This window comes from Vicugna pacos, chromosome 3 (assembly GCF_048564905.1).
Source record: "Vicugna pacos chromosome 3, VicPac4, whole genome shotgun sequence".
NCBI classification, from domain to species: Eukaryota; Metazoa; Chordata; class Mammalia; order Artiodactyla; family Camelidae; genus Vicugna; species Vicugna pacos.
This window is the reverse complement of record NC_132989.1, coordinates 64,672,832-64,692,976: the sequence shown is the minus strand read 5'-3', so window position 1 is coordinate 64,692,976 and position 20,145 is coordinate 64,672,832. Positions and strand designations below refer to the sequence as shown.

The 20,145-nt window shown below is 36.2% G+C and overlaps 1 protein-coding gene across 2 annotated transcripts in view; it reads right to left on the bottom strand.

Annotated features, from left to right (window-relative positions):
* The window catches only part of EDIL3 (EGF like repeats and discoidin domains 3), a 392,981-nt gene that overhangs the window by 10,594 nt on the left and 362,242 nt on the right, over window positions 1–20,145 (bottom strand). For both annotated transcript variants that reach the window (XM_006197636.4, XM_006197637.4), the window contains one exon: window positions 18,127–18,282. In XM_006197636.4, the coding sequence (XP_006197698.1) occupies window positions 18,127–18,282 (156 nt within the window). The remainder of the gene's footprint in view (window positions 1–18,126; window positions 18,283–20,145) is intronic.

Genomic DNA, 20,145 nt, shown 5'->3' with positions numbered 1-20,145 from the left:
AACTGTCAACCCACAAAGCAGTTGAATTATTACTTATACTTACTGCTTTATTCATAATGGAGAATACATATAGAGAAACTATAGCAGCTCTGAAATTGCATACAGCTATGACATCTGATTTAATATGTGAAAGTCATAGATATTTGAATGTTCATCAACAAAATTAAATGAAGTTTCATAAAACAGAATAAAGAAAACAGCTTAAGTCTGTAAGGGAATCAAACAAACAAACCAAGATCTAAAAATACTGAAAATATACTTTTTTCCCCACAGGTCTCTCAGTAATGACCCAGACAGCACACAAGGCACACATTTGCAAATTCCAGCATGACACCTTGTACTTGCTGTGCGAACATGTGGCACATGTGCTGGATTCTTGTCTCCAGCACCAAGAGGATCCTGCTGAAGAATGCTATGTCAAGGCTTTACCTGGCAAAGGGATGCAGACTTGGTATTTTCAGTTAACTTTATAAAACCTGTAAGAATTCTAGAAAAGTGCTTTCACATACACACTTTAGAGATACAAGCACCTTGATTGAAATCGAAGTCTGAAGAGATGGATGGAGAACATTAAATCCCCATATAGAAAAAGGGAAACACTGTACCCGACAAAGAGAAGTTGATTTAGAAGCTTTTAGAAAGAGTATGCACACATTTCAGTTTTAGGAGGAAGCTTAGCTACTTAGCTGATGACAATTTTGCTGAGATATTCAAACATGATAATGCTTAGAGGTCTTTCAGGTTTTTCCCAACATACAGGGCCAGGAGAAAAAGGTACTCAAGGTACCTTGGAGAGGAGAGGCTTCTACAATTACAACCTAGGAGAAGGTAAGAGAGAGAAAAATGCAGCTGTGTCAATGTGACTGAGATCTTGGATCTGATTTTCTTATATCAGCTCTCTTGTGATATTAGCTAAAATTCAAGTCAGATTCTGGTGAGGATTCAAATCTCAACACAGAGACCGTCCAACAAAATAGAACCATCAAAAGTTGCCGGGAGCAACATTTTTTGGTAAGATGAGATGTGTCATCCTTCAGTAGGGACAATGGTCTACTCAGGCCAGAGGAGATGGTATCAGCTGGAGGCAGGCAAGACTGTCCTCCATGGCTCAGTCACAGAGCTGGGGAGCATCTCAGTGTCTCTTAGCACTGTGACTCTGTCTTTCACAAACACCAAGAAATCCTTTGGGGATTTATTGCACATATTATTTATTTACTAAGTCATCGAGGTTTGTAAAAAATGTGCTTTTTATTTGTCTTTAACTTAACTTATTAAAAGTTTTAAAGAGATTCACACTGTTCTAACCTTTTGGAATTTATGTTCACATCATCCAAATAGCAAGCGGTATTAAGCATTTTTATATAGCCTCCGTGAGCTCTTCACAGGGCTGACAGGTCAGTATTTTAGCAAGGTCTCAGGTGACCATCACTTTATCCCTGTGGCCTCTTAGTCATCTCCTTCTAGATTTCATTATTTCTCTTCTGATATGTAGATTCTAGATATTGTGGAAATGAAAGGATTGAATCAAGCTTTCTCAAGTTTTCTCTGTTGTTTACATTTGCCTTGTTAATAGTGTCAACCACAGCGTTGGCTTTATTGACTAGATCTGTACACTGATCTAATGTCCTTAAGGGAAGGACAAAGATAAAAACCCTTTTTCCTAGGCAGACTGTGGGTGGGGCTGAGAGGTGTGCAAAAGCTAAGAATTCTTTACTTAGCATACATAATTTTGAGTATCTACCCTTTCATTCAGAGTGCTTATAAAGAAGTTAGAAAAGAACAGTGTTTTGCAGCTCTGATCCCTGAGAAACCCTGTTTTTATCTAATTCTACTGATAGAGTGAACAGATCTGAGACCTGAAAGAGAAGACAGATCTGGCTATTGCCATCTTCCCCAGCATTTCTGACATGGAACTTTCAGCCCATCCATGACAAGTCTCAATGTAATAAAGCAGGTATGTATTTAGACACTTGGAAACCCTGCCTTCTTATTAGGCTGAAATATGCCTCTTTCTAACATCCATGTATCAATCTTACAGCTTTATTCTCAACACACATAGAATTCTAGGTGTTAAAAGAAAAGCACTTTAGACATATTTAACAATAACTGACACAAACCTTTCATACTCAAACCACTGCTTTAGGCTGAACATTTATGGTTCCTTACAAAGTTCCCTATGTTAGATGATTTTCAGACTTATCTTGATTGCATTCCATTAGATACCTTCTGCTTTAACTGTGATTCTATGAAAAAGTGGTATTTGCTTGTACATAGTATGGAGTTGTTATGCCAATGGCTCAAAAACTGAGTGCAGCTTTGCTGTGGATACAATGCTTCTATCAAGGCAGGCTAAGATTTAAAACTATTATATTACATTTTGGGTCATGACTGATTGATTTATGGTTGAATAAACTGAGCTTTTCCATAAAATTTCTCTTAAGCCAGGACTTCCCCAATTTTGTGCTTGTAAAATGGGTTTATAGTGCATGTAGAAATTTATATTCATCCCAGTTTTTCATTGAATTCATGACATTTTAAAATTAGCAATTTCTAGTTAAAATAATGGTCCTTTTTTTAAATAGTGGAAACTTAGTAGTTATAGATTAAGTATCTATTTCATAAAGTAAGCATTTACATATTATGTGAGTATAAAATCTGATTTTTGTGGGTGACATAAAGGACTTATACTTACTAATTTATGATTCAGCATCATAAAACTCATTTTTATATACTTAGTATCAACATTATTTGAATTTTCTGGACTGTTGAACATTTTAGAGTTACAACTTGAATCAATGCTTTAAGTGATTTAAAGCCTTATGAAAAATTTCACAGAATTAGTATGCACAAATGATGTTAAACATAATATTTATCCATATGAATATTGTACATGAGACACTTCAGTTGTTTCTGATTCTTTGGCCACATTATTCATATGCTTTAGGCTGAGCAACAATTTATGTCCTACTTTGCCTTATATTGGAACATTGCAAAATTCCAAACTTTTCATTTAAAAAAGTAAAATAAAAGTTACTGTGTTAAAATGTGTAGAAAATTGTTTTCTGAAAGTTTCAGTGAGTGGTATAAATCTACATCATGTTTAAAAAAATCTTATTGGAAGTTCTGCTTGTTTTGTGAAACTTCTGTTAGTGATTGGATATAAAAAATTTGAAACCAAAGTCTGATTCATTTATCCGACATAGACTCTAGCTATTATTCAGAGAATTCAATTTTCTAGGAAAACATACCAGTACCCTGAAACCATTTCATGATTGAATGGCTGGTATATCATTCTTGATGGTTTTCTCTGCAATCAATTCCACTAAACCAATGAAACCCTGTAACAAAATTAGCCTAAATATAAGTACATTCTTCCAGCTGTAATAAGGAAGCAAGAACCAGTTTCCAGGTAAATTCTAGGAAATGTTCCTTGGAAAATTGTGCAAATTGAGAATCACATTCTAAGAAGTACAAAGAGGAAAAAAGGTTCTTGTTGGAGGTAGTAGATGTGTTAACAAGAATCTACATTGATTAGTAGTCTAGAGAAGAATAAGCTGGGGGATGAGTCCTCACTATTGGACATCCCAACAATGCTGCAGGAAAAATTCTCATCAGCAGAGAAGAACAGGAAGCTGTCTTCTAACCCAAAGCATCTTGAATAAAACTGTTGCCTTCCAAAAGTGCAGATGAAGTAAGGCCATAGCCAACCAAAATAATTCGTCAGCAGAACATTTCTGTATGGTTTAGGATGTGTTGGGCTAATATAGTCACAGTGTTTGCAGACACGTCATTCCAGTAAGGAGCGTAGAGTTCATATGTACAACTTTTTTAATATGAGTGTGCCGTGGAAGATTATCCAAAGGGCTGGGGTTGGGGGTTCTAATCTTTGCCCTCAGCTCCTGGGAGGTAATCTCTAAACCTTGTAATATCCTACATGATTAGAGTATCTCTGTTTATCTGGGGGCTGTGGTAAGATAATCCGTGATAACAGTGTGATGTATGGTGGGGCTTTGGGCCACCTTGACCACTGGAGGGGCAGGAGACTAAGGTCAGCCATGCATGTGCTCAACCATGTCTCCATGTCTAAGCCTCAACAAATACTCTGAACATCAAGGCTGAGATGAGCTTCCCCAGTTGGAACACATCATCACTGAGAGGAGTTATCACTATCCAAGGCTCCACCAAGGGAGAGCCTGTGTTTGGAATCTCCTAGACTCTGCCCCATATGCCTCTTCCCTTGGCTGCTTTTTATTTGTATCTCTTCACTGTCATAAGCTGTAACTGTGAATGAAGTAGATTTAAATGAATTCTGTGAGTCTTTCTAGTGAATTATCAAACCAGAGTCTTGGACCTCAGCACTCTCAATTGGCATCAGAAGTGAGGGTAGATTTGGGAATTCCCAGTTCTGCACTGAGTATTTGGTATTGGAAGGTTATAGGCTCCACAGCAGTTTTGATATTTGTAACACTCACTGTCTAAAAAGGACCTCAGTTGTCTGGAAGGATTATGTCTAAAACTTCCTCGACCTTATATGCCAGGCCTGGGACAGATGTTCAGGCTTCAAAATTAATTGTGAACTTTTTTTTTCTGATTCTTTGACTAAGTCCTGACACAACAAGCTATTAAACTGTATTTATTGTGACCCTTGAGACAAGTGCTAAATCCTCTGCTCTTAGGCTCTACTCTCTATTTTACTCACTCTTCTTAATTTCTGGATAGTTATTCTCATAGACATAAACTTAAATATAGCAACAACTAATGTTACTTGTTCTATTTAATATTTCACTGACTTAACAATTCAATATTTTTATTCTTCTTTATTTCTTTAATATCATTTCTACAAAGGTTTATAGAACCTTTGGGGAATATTACTTGGGCCTTCTATGGGGGATTAATTTGAAATCTCTTAAGAAACTACAGTCAGCTTTGCTGAAAGCTACAGAACATGGTGACATATATAAATAATTCTGTACCGCATTTCATATTGGATACCAATTTTTATCTGTTTCTTTCAAAATGCTGTTTTATTCCATAAGCCCTTTTAAAAATCTGGACCCTGGAGCCTTCAGAGATTTCTTTGTTTCCGAAACCCCTTGATGAAATTATCTGAGGCTTTCAGACTGCCTATCCAAAGATTTAACTTTGAAGGTCCAATTACAGAGCATTTTTGTTTGATTGTGGAAGTGAAAAGAAAAACATGGGAACAAGTTCCATGTCTTTCTTCCACCAGTGCATGAATCATTTTAAACCATTAAAATGAATATATGGATTCTCTGAGAAAATGATTTTCACCAGCAGTGTTGCTCTCAGGAGATTTCTTGTGGCTCTTAAGTCTGCTGTCTTTTGTAATTAAGTTCCAGGTAGGTCTTTGGTTTCAGGGAATGCTACATTTCACTGAACTGATCTGGCTTTGCTTCATGCTCCTACTGTATGTAGATCTCTGATATATTCCAAGAAAATTTCACTAAACTGCAAATTTTATGTTCACTTGGAATTCTTGTTGCATTATTTGCCCTCTATCGTTCTTTTTGTGAGTTTTTTTTTTTCAAAATACACCCATGTGAGATTCTAATAACAGGTGGCCTCAAATGCAGAAATGTTGCCTTTTTCCCCCTACCCTTTAAATTGCTTTTCAAATTGTCACACAGTCTTTTTCATTGTCCTATAATTGATATGAAAGCTGGTTGACTGATACTTAATTCTTGCTTGGGAAAAAGAGCTGTGATATCTTTCTAAAATTCACTCTTGGGTACTCTGGGGGTTGCAAATGTTGGGAAAGAGGATGAAATGACATACCTTTGGGAGTATTTCTGTAAACTTTTGAACTTCTGGACTCTCCTAGAAGGGTGCAGATGACCCAAATTGGCAGGAGAGTAAGGGATACACTGATCTACAGTAACATCAACCTCTGTATTACTGGAAAGCAGGCAGAGATTATCTTGTGATTCCCTGGTGCACTGTGACAGTGACAAGTTCAGCTAAAGAATTGCTAAGAAAAACATAGGACCTAATCAAACTTGTAAGGTTTTGTACAGCAAAGGAAACCACAAACAAAACAAACAGACAACCTACAAAATAGGAGAAAATATTTGCAAATGATGCAACCGATAAGGGATTAATTTCCAAAATATACAAACAGCTCATACAACTCAATAACCAAAAAAACCCAACAACCCAATCAAAAAATGGGCAGAAGACCTAAATAGAAATTTCTCCAAAGACGACATCCAGATGGCCAACAGGCACCTGATCAATATCACTAATTATTAGACAAATGCAGATCAAAACTACAATGAGGTATCACCTCACTCTAGCCAGAATGGCCATCCATAGAAAACATGGTTACCAAAGGGGGTAAGGGGGTGGGGAGGATGAATTAGGATTCCAGGATTAGCAGATACAAACTACTATATATAAAATACATAAACAACAAAGTCCTACTGTATAGCACAGGGAACTATATTCATTATCCTGTAATAAATAATGGAACCATAATGGAAAAGAATATATATATAAAACAGAATCATTTTGCTGTACACCAGTAACTAACACAACATGGTAAATCAATTATACTTCAATGAACATTTAAAAAAAAAGAGAATGGCCATCATTAAAAAGTCTACAAATAATAAATGCTAGAGAGGGTGTGGAGAAAAGAGAACCCTTCCACACTGTTGGTGGGAATGTAAATTGGTGCAGCCACTGTGGAGAACAGAATGGAAGTTCTTTAAAAAACTAAAAAAAAGAGTTAAGATATGATCCAACAATCCCACTCCTGGGCATATTTTTGGAGGGAGTTCTAATTCAAAAAGGCACATGTACCCCAATATTCACAGCAGCACTATTTACAATAACCAGGACATGAAAACAACCTAAGTGTCCATTGACAGATGACTGGATAAAGAAGATATGAATATATATATTTTATGTATATGTAACGGAATATTACTCAGCCATAAAGAAAGAAGGAAACCACATCACTTGCAGCAACATGGATGGATGTACAGATTATCATACTAAGTCAGACAAAGTCAAATATCATGTGATATCACTTATATGTAGAATCTAAAAAATGATATAAATGAACTTATTTATAAAACAGAGACAGACTCACAGACACAGGAAAGAAACTTATGGTTACCAAAGTGGGAAGGAGTAGGAGTGGGGGGAAGGAGGGATAGATTAGGAGTTTGGGATTAGCAGATACACACCACCACATATCAAATAGATAAACAACACAGTCCTTCTGTATAGCACAGGGAACTATACTCAGTATCTTATAACAAACTGTAACAGAAAAAATATTGCTAAGATTCAACCCAGTCAAACGATGGAGAGAGAGGACTGGGGACTAAATTCTACCTCCATCCCTTCTGTGGTTTTCTACCATAACTTTGTCACCAAGTAGCTGGAGACCTGGCAGCCTCTTAGAGCCAGAAGAACTCCACTGAGAAATTCATATGACTTGTTAATAGGTCTCGACCCTGGAAAAAGACCCAGAGAAAAATCAAAGCAAAAGTTTTCAACTCTGTCGACTGCTACCTTCCTTCCCCTCAACTGGCTGACATTTAGAATGCTCACTCTAAAAGTCAGTAGGTAGGACACACCACCATATTTAACTTCTTTTATGATGAAAGTCTCCTTAAGTAACAAGAATATCCTAGGAAATACATCACCTAGGATGATTACCTATAAAGATTTATGAAACATAAAATATGCCATTCTAAGCTGTGGCTATATATTTAAACTATCTGCTTTCCAGCACTCAGGTTTTGACTGCCCTAAGATATATTCCTACAGAAAAAAAAAACAGAATTGAAAAAAAGTCATCTGCTTTTCGAAGATATCTCCAGGAGATATTACCAGTAGTCAGAGAGCAAGGCCATCTAATGTTTTTCCTTTTTTCAGAAAACATCAGAAATGGAGAAATGTCCTTCCCCTTTTCTATAAAAGTACAGAACAGCCTGCTTCTCTTATTGAAGCTCAATGCTTAACTCTCAGAATTTCCTAAATCACACCAGGCATTTTTCATTTTATCAGAATAATCTCTGGTGTGATTTTGACTCCTTTTAGTGACATGACATGGTAGTAGAGAAGTTGGCATCTGAGAATTCCCACCCCACGTTAGGAACCTCTTCCTCACGCCCCGTCTAAGAAAATTTTACCCGATCTTGGTCAGAAATGACTTAGTACAGAGCTGTATGTCTGAGCACAGCAGTGATTTAAGCATTCAGCCATGTGTCTTCTCAGACAAAACAGTCCTGAGGAGGAGACAGTGTTAGGAAGTGGGAGAAGATAATCCTGGAAATGGATGATGAGGTAGCAGAGGGGAAACTTGGAGCTGAAGCAGTGTGTGCGTGCATGTGTGCGTGTGTGCATGTGTATGTGTGTGTGTGTGTGTGTGTCTAGGCATGGAAGGAAGGCATTCTCCTTTCTCCTCTGTGTACTCTCAGGAGACCATCTGATCCAGGTAGAAGATGGGGGGGGGGGATCTTTAATGGAGATAGGACAGCAAGATACAAGATATGGGATGTACTTACACTAAAAGCATTCATTGTTTATCTGAAAGTCAAATGAACAGGTATCTTGTATTTTATTTAATGTGGGAACCCTAGTTGAAGAGCCTAGGGAATCCAGGCCCTGAGCTGAGCAGGTGCAAACTCTGCTTTGGTCTGAGCTGAATCCTAGGTCTTTTTCATCTCAGTGAGTTAAGGGAGTATTAATTATTAAAATATACTTGACACCAGGGGAGAAAACTCAACTGTGCTGTTCTTTATTCCTGCGCTTCAGCTGGTGAGCTACCGAAAAGAAGAAAAGAAATGAAAGTACATTTTCGCTCACTCGTGAGGAATGCCTCCCTTGATTATTAACTATTTCACATTTCACTTATCTGTACAAAATTAATTTTGTTTCCAGTTTTATTGGAAAGTAGGAAGTTGATTTCTACGTTCGGTCTTCCAGGGCTTGGAATCTGTTCACAGCCGCAGAGAAACTAAGAGGAATGCCCTTTCGTGAAGGTGTAATTGCTGGATTCATCTTTCATTTTTTTTTAAAGTTATCTTTTAATCAGTTTTGTGTCTCAAATTACACCAGAAGCTTTATAGTGATGAGAAATGCACTGCCTCTTTAATAAGGGCCCCGAGGGGCTAAGTACAGATGTGAGTCTCAAGAGCGCTCCATACATATTAATATGCTTTCTCTTTGAGTTCCAACAGAAGGAGGTACATGACAGTCACTGCCAAATGGGTCATTTTGTAAAGCGTGGCAGATTCAGAAATCTTTTTATCGTTTTCCATAAACATGGAATGGTGACAGGTATCTTTTATTCTTTTTTAATTTTAAACTGTGAAAAGGCAGACATGAATATGAATTCATTTTAAAAGTATTAGAGACTTTTAATTGCTTGACATATTGCAGCTGATGGTGTGATGGTAGATAATAAAAATGGCCCTGGTACCACATACGACGTCCTTACGGAATTTTTTACCTTCAAAATATATTAAACAGCCAAAATATTCATTGTTTGGTAATTATTTACAAATAAAATGGGTTCTTTCCTTGGTGTACTGTAACCAGAAGTCAACGCATAGTTCTAACAACCAAAATGATGATGTGGTTTCTGTCTTAGACTGATCGAGTACTCACTTTCATAGTAGGAATGATTACTAGCAGATTCACATTAAGTAGGACTCTAATTTTTCTGGTAAAATTATTAAAATTTTTTTCAGCTAAGCTCTCCTGCTTTTATCAGGTTCATCATCAGCTTTTAATGAATAAAAACATAATTGAATTTTTAACAATTTATGAAAGTTTGATAGCCTTGACCATTCTATTGAGGACCTATCAATGTTCAATACATACATTTTTTTGACTTTTATCAAAACTTTTTTAAATTCATAAGATTCAACAAGTTTGCCTTTCCCCTCTCCCTCAGTTAATATTTTTTTATGTGTTCACATTTTTAACCAGTGCACAGGGTCATAGTTGTGCTAACACTTGAACCCTTCACAGTAGTAATACAAGCATGACCTAAATAGGGAAAGAGGTAATTCTTTCCTGTTGAGGAATATTTTTATTACAGAATTGTGTCTCATAATATGGAAGCCAAACAAACATGAGATTTCACAGTTTTCAGTGAGGAACTTTCTATTAACCTTTGATGAGTGATGATTAGGAGGACAAAAATTAGAAAACTTTTAAGTGTTTTGGCATTTGAGCATTGGGAAAAGTAAGGCCATAAAGCTGGCAATGATAAATTTTTTTTTGAATTTATGAACATTTGACTTGAATAACTATATAACATATTCCTTTTGTTTTTACATATATTTTTCATTCATGCAGAAACATCTGTTAACTAGAAGGACTATATGCTTTCATATTTTAAGAGAGTTTATCAAATTTTCTGAAAATAGAGAAGTTGAGTTTTCAGAACATATATAATTAACACAAAGAACAAACATATATTTGTTCCTCATTACTGCATTTCTATACATTGTTTCCTCCATTTCCCATAAACTTCTATCTTACTGAGAATGATGTTTCATAGCATCTGTGCTGGGATGTTATCTGTCACTAAATATGAGTCATGGTGACAGGGATGCGATTCCTCTTCCAACCCATCCCAAAAGTGATGAGTTTTATGGATTTTGTGCCTGTTGCTTGATTGTTTTTTCCTACTACTTGATGGTGTGTCCTGTTTAGACAATCACTCTGCTTTTTGTTGTTGTTGCTGTTTTAAATGAGGAAGATTAAAAAAAATCCAAACACCTTCTAAGAAATACAAAGGCTTCAATAGCCGAAATTTACCGTATGTTTCACATTGCTAGTCTTTAATATTATAGACTGAATTGACATACAGAGAATTTTCATTGCAATATCAGAATCAGTCCTTGAAGACAGACAACTAGGTTTCTAATTCTGTCTCCAAATAAACAGAATGCTTTAAAATGAATGAACTCCTGAGATACACTGGCTTCTGACTGTTCCTGTGGTTCGTCTGCCATTCCAGCTTGTCTTCTACTTGTAGCATGCAGCTAGTTCCTTGAGTCTACAATCAAAGTTCTTTAAATTACTAACCCTCTCCCTGCTCACCTCTATCCCGTCAGCCCCCATTTCTTTCCTCTCTTCCTTTCTTGCTCTTAAACCCTTTTCACACGAGGTTCAGGAGCAAACATCGCTGGGTAGGCAGGCCATGTGGAGCTCATGTTAAACATGATCCAGCCCTGTCTGCCTTGGACTTGCATTCAGTCTCTGCCTTGTTTCTGACCCCAAGCCCCTACTTCACAACCAACTCTAAGTGAGTCCCTGTCACATTCTCTGTGCACCTTTACAACTGCTCTCACACTACTCACTGGTGACAATATGCTGCTTTCCGAATTTAAATTTGTTCAGCGTGGTTGCCCTTCCCCAATCCAGCAGGCAGACCTAGGTCTGCAAACAACTTTCACTTTGATAAATTAATTCTTCTATCCTGGGATATTTCCTCAGATGTGGACTTCTTGGTCAGAGGCCTTAGAAAAATTTACAGGGATCCCATTCTATTTTGGGCAAGAACATGTATTATTAAAGCTATGTAAGGAATTACAGGATCTCCTTGAATTCTGCAGTTGGTGCATATAGCTTATGGAAATAACTGAGCTTACGTGTTTTCACTAAACGTTTTGTCTCCGCATATTATCAACCTTCATTCAGTCTTGATGAACATATTAGCGCCTACGATTCCCTTCAATTCCTAATTCCATGTATTTTTTTATTGCATTAAAAGTGGAATCATGACATTAACTATTATCTTCCTCTATCCATTCCTGAGCAGAGCTACTTAATACAATTTAAATTAAAAAGGGTGCACTCATCACTGAACTTTATATTCTGCCAAAACGGAAACATTCTCAGGTGGTGTCCTAAGTTCAAAAATCCAGTAACACCCACATCTATGTGAACATAGGCAATTTTGTGTTCACACCAACTCTATCCTACTCAGTCCCGTAATATTGAATTACCGCAAAGAACACAGCAGATAGAATTGTAAATAACAGTTGATACCAGATGGCGTTTATTTAAATAACACGGTCCTTATTTTTAGACAATGCTGAAATTCTATTGCTGTCTCCTTAACTTAGTTCCAGTTAGTTCACTCGCTCACCAGACCCCTAAGTAAGTACACTCCTGTGACTACATTATGACTCTCTAGCAAGTAAAAGCACAACTCACTTGGTATTTTTGAATTCGAGCATTTTGTGCAAAGCCAATTAGCTTTGGAAATTGCTTTCGGAAAAGCAGCTTCTTTTCTTTCCCTCCCTGCCTTATTTGAAAACAGGTAAGAGGACTCTGGATGAGACTGAGGGTCTCCCTGCAAGATTGCAAGCATCTGTACTTGATCTTGCTGCTCAGAAACATGTGGCTGGTCCTCCTTGAAAGACTTAATTACCCCCTTTCGTATTCCCCTACCACCATCCTCCTCACTGCCACAGAGGATTCCTTTTATTCACTTCCTAGAGCATTCTTCAGGTTCTAAATTCCTGATTCAGATCAAATTTCCAAAGAATAGTATGGGTACTGACTACTGGGCAAGACATCTCAATTGAACCTGCTTCACTGATGAGCTGGACTTCCAGGGCTCTAAATATTCAAATTTAATTTCAGCTACCCGAGAGTGCCAGCATCAGCAGGAGAGACGGCGTGCCCTGTGGCACCTGTAACTCCTGTTGGGCTTGAAGATATCCTCCAATACAGATTATGGAGGCTTTATTAATGAGGTTTGTTATGTCACTGTTTCTCTTTTCACACTGATGCTGAGAAAAGAAAGGAAGTGGAGAAGGACCAGGATTTTTTTTTTCCCTGTTAGAGAGTCACAAACTTTTTGAAACGGACATCTATATGCTATTTCTTTCCTAGAGTTGTTTTAGAAAATAACATGGTACATTAAATTTTGCTTCTTAAAAATAAGTTGATTGAATCAAAGCCCCTGGGACTTCTTTGAGCCACTGTGTCGTATTCAGACTTTTCCCCCTCACACCTGGCATGGAGTACACAGTAACCTCCCACTGAACACGTGACTGAATGAATAGAAATGTCACATTCTCCTAGATGCTTTCCCACATAATCTGTGTTCCTAACGACTTAAATCTATCATCTAAATTTAAAATTTGTTTAAAGCTAATACCTGTTTGCTTTCTGGTATTTGTATAGAATTGGCAAACATTAAAATTTAAACTTACTCTAGGAGACATTGATTCATACTGACTACCACTGACAAATTAGAGGCCAACCCAAATCCTACAGAATTACAATATAATAAATTCCATTCTGACTAGAAAAATATAACACTACTTTTAGTTTCAAAAGCTTAATTTGAGTTTTGGTGTCAGTTAGAGTCAGCTGCCTCACACATGCTTATTATTCAAATTAGCTGGGGCTTCTGTAAAGATTTAGATTCCCAGTTCATCCCCAGAGGGTCTGAGGCAGGGCCCAGCAATCTGTATTTCTTAACAAGCTCCCCTGTGGGTGTTATGCTCAGATGATTTTGGAAACTACTGAATTAGAGTTTACCTAGATGTTGCAGAATACTTCTTGATGAATATGTGCAATTCGTCTTTTTAAGAACCAACAAAATTTTACTGGAAACGGAGTTTTGGATTTTTTTTTTTAAACAGAAAACCCAGAATAAAGTTCCAAGTTTTTGACTTATGCTTTAAAACAAACAAACAACACCTAGGTAATTTTAGGGGGAAAGACAAAAGATTATACCAGCTTTTTTTTCCCTTCTTCCAAAGAAGAAAGCTCACATGGTGTAAACTCAGGTTTATTTAAGTACCATGACATTATGACTAATATACTGGATAAGAAAATCCATTTTCATTTCTAATTTTTCCATGTAAGTACTCTTCCTGAAATTTATTGTTGTTTTACTTTGGCTTATAACCTTAAAAATTAAATACAAAAAGTGTCTTGTCAGATTTTGCAATTTTCCTGCTAACTGCAGTAAAAAGAGGCTTCCAAGAGTATAAAAACAAATGTCACTTTCATGAGAGCAAAGGAACATTTGACTTTCAAATAAAAATGTATTTGAATCCATGTTGTAGACATTTGACTTTCAAATAAAAATGTATCTCAATCCGTATAGAGAAATATAAAAATTAGTTAAATGTTAGAAAATATTTTAGACTAGAAAGAGAAAAATAAGAATGTAGGATCTGTAATGAGATAGTAGCATCACATGCTCAATAGCAAAAGATTTACTGTGAAATTGTGTCCAAAAATAGAATACTACAGTAAATTACATTTCTGATTAAAGCTCTGAGAGGGTAATGAGAAAGTAACACCTCGATGAAGAGAACAAGGCATCTATTTTTTTTTTTTTTGCAGTTGCCTTTGGTTTGCATGTACACATATACACATATATTTACATGCCCATTCATATGTGTATTTAGAAACTCCTATGCACATATATAAGTTTTTTTGGCATTGCTTTCCTGAAGCTTAGTCAGTTATATTAATGAAAAACAGAAAGGGCATTCATACTTTTAGAATTTCATTTATACCACTTGTAGTAAACCTAGAAAACTGCTATGAGTTTGAGATTGTTTTTCTGATGTTAATCTTGTTTCTGGATCTACATCAGACTTCCACATCCATACTCCCAAAACTGATTAGAGCAAGCAGTCAATAAAAACAGAAAAGCACAAAAAAGAAGTTAGATAACTTTGTAGATATTTCCCTTTGAACTGTGTAAATATAAAAAAACATATAAAACGTATTTATTTACATAAAAACGTGTAGTTGAATTTACACTTATAAATATTGAAGACTTTTATGGAAAGTAACCATGGAAACAAGACACAAATAATAATAAGAATCAACAGGAGATAGGTCATTCAACTTTAGAAAAATTAACTGCTGAGTTGTGCAGGACCTCTCAAAAGAAGAAGAACACGTCTATCAAGAATATAAGGATGAGGACGTCAAGATGGCAGAATAGAAGGATGGGAGCTCATCTTCTCCCACAAATACATAAAAAACACATCTACATTTGGAACAGTTCTTACAGAATACCTATTGAACACTGCTAGAAGGTCTTGTACAAGTAGAACTACAAGGAAAATCATCATGAAAGCTGGTAGGAGAAAAAAGAGAAAAGAAATTGGGACAGGACCTGCCCCTCGGGGAGGGAGCTGCAAAAGAGGAAAAGACCCTCATCCTGGGAAGCCCCGTCTCCAGCAGGAGCTTAGATGGGATAGAAGGGGAGCTTCAGAGGCTCAGAGGAAAGCACAGAAGCTGCTCTGTGGCAGACAGAACAGAGGCTGGCATAGAGGATCTATGCAATCCCTAACCTGAGATGCAATTCTTTGATGAATACAAATGCAAAGATTCTCAACAAAATCTTAGCAAACAGAATCCAACAACACATAAAAAAAGTCATATACACTATGATCAATTTGTATTCATCCCAGGGTCTCAAGGATGGTGCAACATATGCAAAATTAATCAGTGTGATACACTGTATCAACAAGAGAAAGGACAGAAATCACATGGTCACCTCAATAGATGCAGAAAAAACATTTGATAAAATTCAACACCCATTTACGATAAAAGCTCTTACCAAAGTATAGGGGTATACTTTGGTATAGAGGGAACATATCTCAACATAATAAGAGGTATTTATGACAAACCTACAGCCAGTATAATACTCAGTCGTGAAAAGTTGAGAGCCTTCCTATAGAAATCTGGAATAAGAAAAAAGATGCCCAATTTTGCCACTTCCGTTCAACATAGTACTGGAAGTCCTAGGCATAGCAGTCAGACATGAAAAAGAAATAAAAGGGATCCAAATTAGAAGAGAAAAGGTAAAACTGTCACTATATGCAGATGACATGATACTACATATATAAAACCCTAAAGACTCCACACAAAAACTACTACAGCTGATGAACAAATTCAGCAATGTAGCAGGATGCAAGATTTACATACAGAAATCTGTTGTATTTTTTATACTAACAATGAAATATCAGAAAAAGGAAGAAAAAAAATCACTTTTAAGTCACATGAAAACAAAAAATAGTTCAGAATAAACCTGACCGAGGAGGTGAAAGACTAATGCACAGAGAACCACAAAACACTGATTAAGGAAATTAAATTAAATTAAGGATTTAAAGAAATGGAAAGATACGCCATGCTTCTGGATTGGGAGAACTAATATTCTTAAAATGTCCATATGACCCAAAGCAATCTACAGATTTAATGCAATACCTGTCAAACTGCCCAGCACTGTTGTCACAGAAATAGAACAAATATTCCTAAAATTTATATGGAGTCACAAAAGACCCAGAACTGTCAAAGCAATACTGAAGAAAAAGGTATGAAGGAATAACCCTCCTAGACTTCAGACAATACTACAAAACTATAGTAATCAAAACAGCATGGTACTGGCACAAAACCAGACATATGGATCAATGGAACAGAATAGAGAACCCAGAAATAAACCTACACAGCTACAGTCAATTAATCTGCAACAAAGGAGGCAAGAATATACAATGGAGAAAAGACAGTTTTTGTGACAACTGCTGTTGGGAAAGCTGGATGGTCGCATGTAAATCAATAAAATTAGAACACTTTCTCACTCCATTGACAAATATAAACTCAAAATGGCTTAAAGTCTTAAACATAAGACATCATAAACCTCCTAGGAGAGAACATGGGCAAAACATTCTCTGATATAAATCTTAGCAGTATTCTCCTAGGGCCGTCTAGAGAGGCAGTAGATAGAGGAGCAAAAATAAACAAATGGGACCTAATTAAACGTATAAGCTTTTGCACAGCAAAGGAAACCATAAGCAAAACAAAAAGACAATCTACAGAATGGGAGAAAATATTTGCAAAAGATCAGAATGACAAGGGCTTAACTTCCAGAATATATAAACAGCTCATACAACTTAATGAGAAAAAAAAAAAAAAAAAAAGACCCAATCCAAAATTGGGCAGACCTAAACAAGCAATTCTCCAGTGAAAACATAGAAATAAATGGCCAATACACACATGAAAAAATGCTCAATATCACTAATCATCAGAGAAATGCAAATCAAAATTACAATGCTTAGGATGTGTTCATTCCTGCAAAATATATATTAAAGGACACAAGATCCATGGCTAAATTTAATTTTAAAACTAACAGTTAGAAAATAGTAATCCCTTCCAATTAAATTGCGACATTGAGATATACCAACTCCTGAGATGCAAAAAGTGTCTGTCCTGAGATGGTAAGTGAACGTGGCTGCCCTAAGACACAAAATAGGTGTGTTCTGAGATGTTAAAAGGTAAAAAGATGTGGCTCTGGTAATCTAAACCTAAAAACATGTCTCCCCCAAAATGAAGTTTGTGTGAACTGAATTCAGACTTTGTAGACTTATTGAAATAGCCATTCCAGTCTTAGTATTTCTCGGAAAATTTAAATTCTCTATCTTGCATACTTGAAGAAAGGAAGATATTCCCAACCTTTCTACTGGTTAAAAATACAACAGTAAAGGCATAAAGGGTTTCACAAAATGGAAAAATCATTATTAGCTCAGAAATGCTTAACATGTATGAAAGTGTATTACATTATCCCCCGAATCACTGAACTAAGATTTTGTTTCTGTTGATATCTTTAGAAAGCTACGATTCTTTGCACAGAGTCTCTAAGTAATGAATTCTTTCAATTTCATTAATCTAAGGCCATATTTTAACATCTAATCCAGTAAGTTTTTGATATTGCCCCTGAGCTCTCATTCTCCAGGATCCCACACACATTGAGACCAGTAGATACTATGAAACGGTATTCAACATAGAAAGAACTTTTAGAAAAACAATTAGAAACTGTATGGTGCCTCGATATATACTGATCATTATCATATCAAAACACAGATTATACAGGTCACAAAAATTAAATCTATGAATTAAAACAATCTAGGAAACTGAGCAGAGAAACATCCCACATTTTAATTTCAACAAATTAGTATAATAATCAAATCTTTTAATTTCTGTAATTATAATTCTGTAATTCCTAGTTATCAAAATAATCAAGGAAATAAAAAAAATATATTAAGCCATTTGATTCTCCACTTCTGCATGTTATAAATTACCTGGATGACTTACCTTATCTTTTCTTTGCTTTTCATCCTGGTATACCGTCCAGTGTTCTCCATCATTGCTGTAAGCTAGTTTGTAGGACCCTACAAACTGCACATGACCAAAATCTTTAGCTCCTTGTGTAATAATGCCAGTCACCTTGGTAGGAACCAGAAGATCCACCTAAGAAAAGGAAAAGGCATAATTTAAATGCCACAATATAATCCATTATAAATGTTCAATTCTCTTGAACATAAGAGATTCAGAAATACATATGCTAAAGCCAAAAATCTACTTGATTATTTGCACTTTGAAATGCATGACTGAGTCTACTATTGGCTTGTAATTTTGATTATGCCCCTGGATAAACTTAGTTTAAAACTTGAGCAACCATTTTGATCACTTTTAAATAAAATGATGGTCATTTCAGCCTACCAGTCAATTTTGTATTAAACTGATTCCCCTCATGGGTGATTTTTGGGGAACTGAGATGGTACGGGATGGGCGAGGCTGACCTTCCTGGGGCTGATCGTTACCTCCTAGGGTTTGTGCTTATAACTCAGTTTCTTGGCTTTATTGGTCAATTCAATAATAATAAAAATAAAATTGTAGCTGTGTACATATCAGAAATGAAAATAATATTTGATGTTTCATAATTAAATATTAAATAAAAAGTCAACCCTGTTTCCATGAATTTTAATCAGTTAAGTAATATAAAATTGAGTAATAGTAATCACTGTCTACTGAAAATCCTCTTTCAGAAGACTACAATCCTAAAAATGTGGAAGAGGAAGTCAAGTATTTTTCAAAAATGAAAGAGAATTAAAATACACATCTATGACTTGTGGGACCTGTGCTTAGGATGTGTTCATTCCTGCAAAATATATACTAAAGGACAAGAGATCCATGGTGATTTATAAGCATTAAGTTCTTCAAATGCAAAATTGAAATGCAAAAAAAATCAGGATGATTTTCATCAAAGACTATGTAACATTGAATAAGTTAGTATTCCTACTCTCTGTTCTCTTATTCATGCATCTTTTCTTCTATTTATGATGCTAATTAAAAGAAAAATTATAGGAAACTTTGTTTTCCATGTGGACAATTCTTACAAGACCTTTAGCATTTATTGTATTAATGTTCCTTGATCTATAGCTTCCTCTCTCCTCCTACAATAGCCACCTACTTCCTCCTACTTCCTCTGACTAAATAAATGTCCTCTTACATCTTTGATCCTTATCATCTTTAATTGTCACGATCCCATGTGTGATCTTGGTGACTTTCAACCACTATGTCCTTTTGTTTCTATTTCAGGTTCTCCATCCTGAGAGAGGTACCCAGCCACAAATAGACAGTCATAGGTCAGACACAGGCCACGAATGAGAAGAGTGAGCTGGGGGAAGGCACTGACTAGACCATATTTAGTGACACAGATGCTCATCAATAAGGATACAAAAACAGCTCCCAATGTTTCACTGCCTAGGAATATATTTCCTAAAAAACACACTTTCCCCTCACTTTCTGGACCATTAATTTAAAGACATTAGGCTCAAACTGGACAATGGATGAAGTCAGAAAACTGCCTTTAATGCTTTATTAAAATATTCTAGAAACTTTATCAAAAATCTAAAAACGATTTTGTTTCTGCTATTTTCCAAACACGTATTACATCATCTAAAATATCTTGGGTGTCCAGGAGCAATGTGGGCTAGTGAAATTATGATATCCTGGGAAGGAAACTGTTGCGGCCTCACACCATGCTAAGTGCTTCCTTGCCTGCCTTCCTTGACGCTTAACGATCTTGTACGGTGGGGTATTATTTCCACTTGAGAGGGAACAGATGCTTAGGGAGGTAATGTCACATGATGTTGGACTCCAAGAGAAACAGTAAAGGGAGGACCCCAGATTCAAATCCATGTCTTTCTGGGTCAGAGTTCCGGTGTACATATGAATTCTCACTCAATGATTTCTTCCCCTTCTCTGCGACTATTTCAGAAATTCCTGAAGAATCTCAAAGTTTCTCACCACATTCATCAAACTTACAGT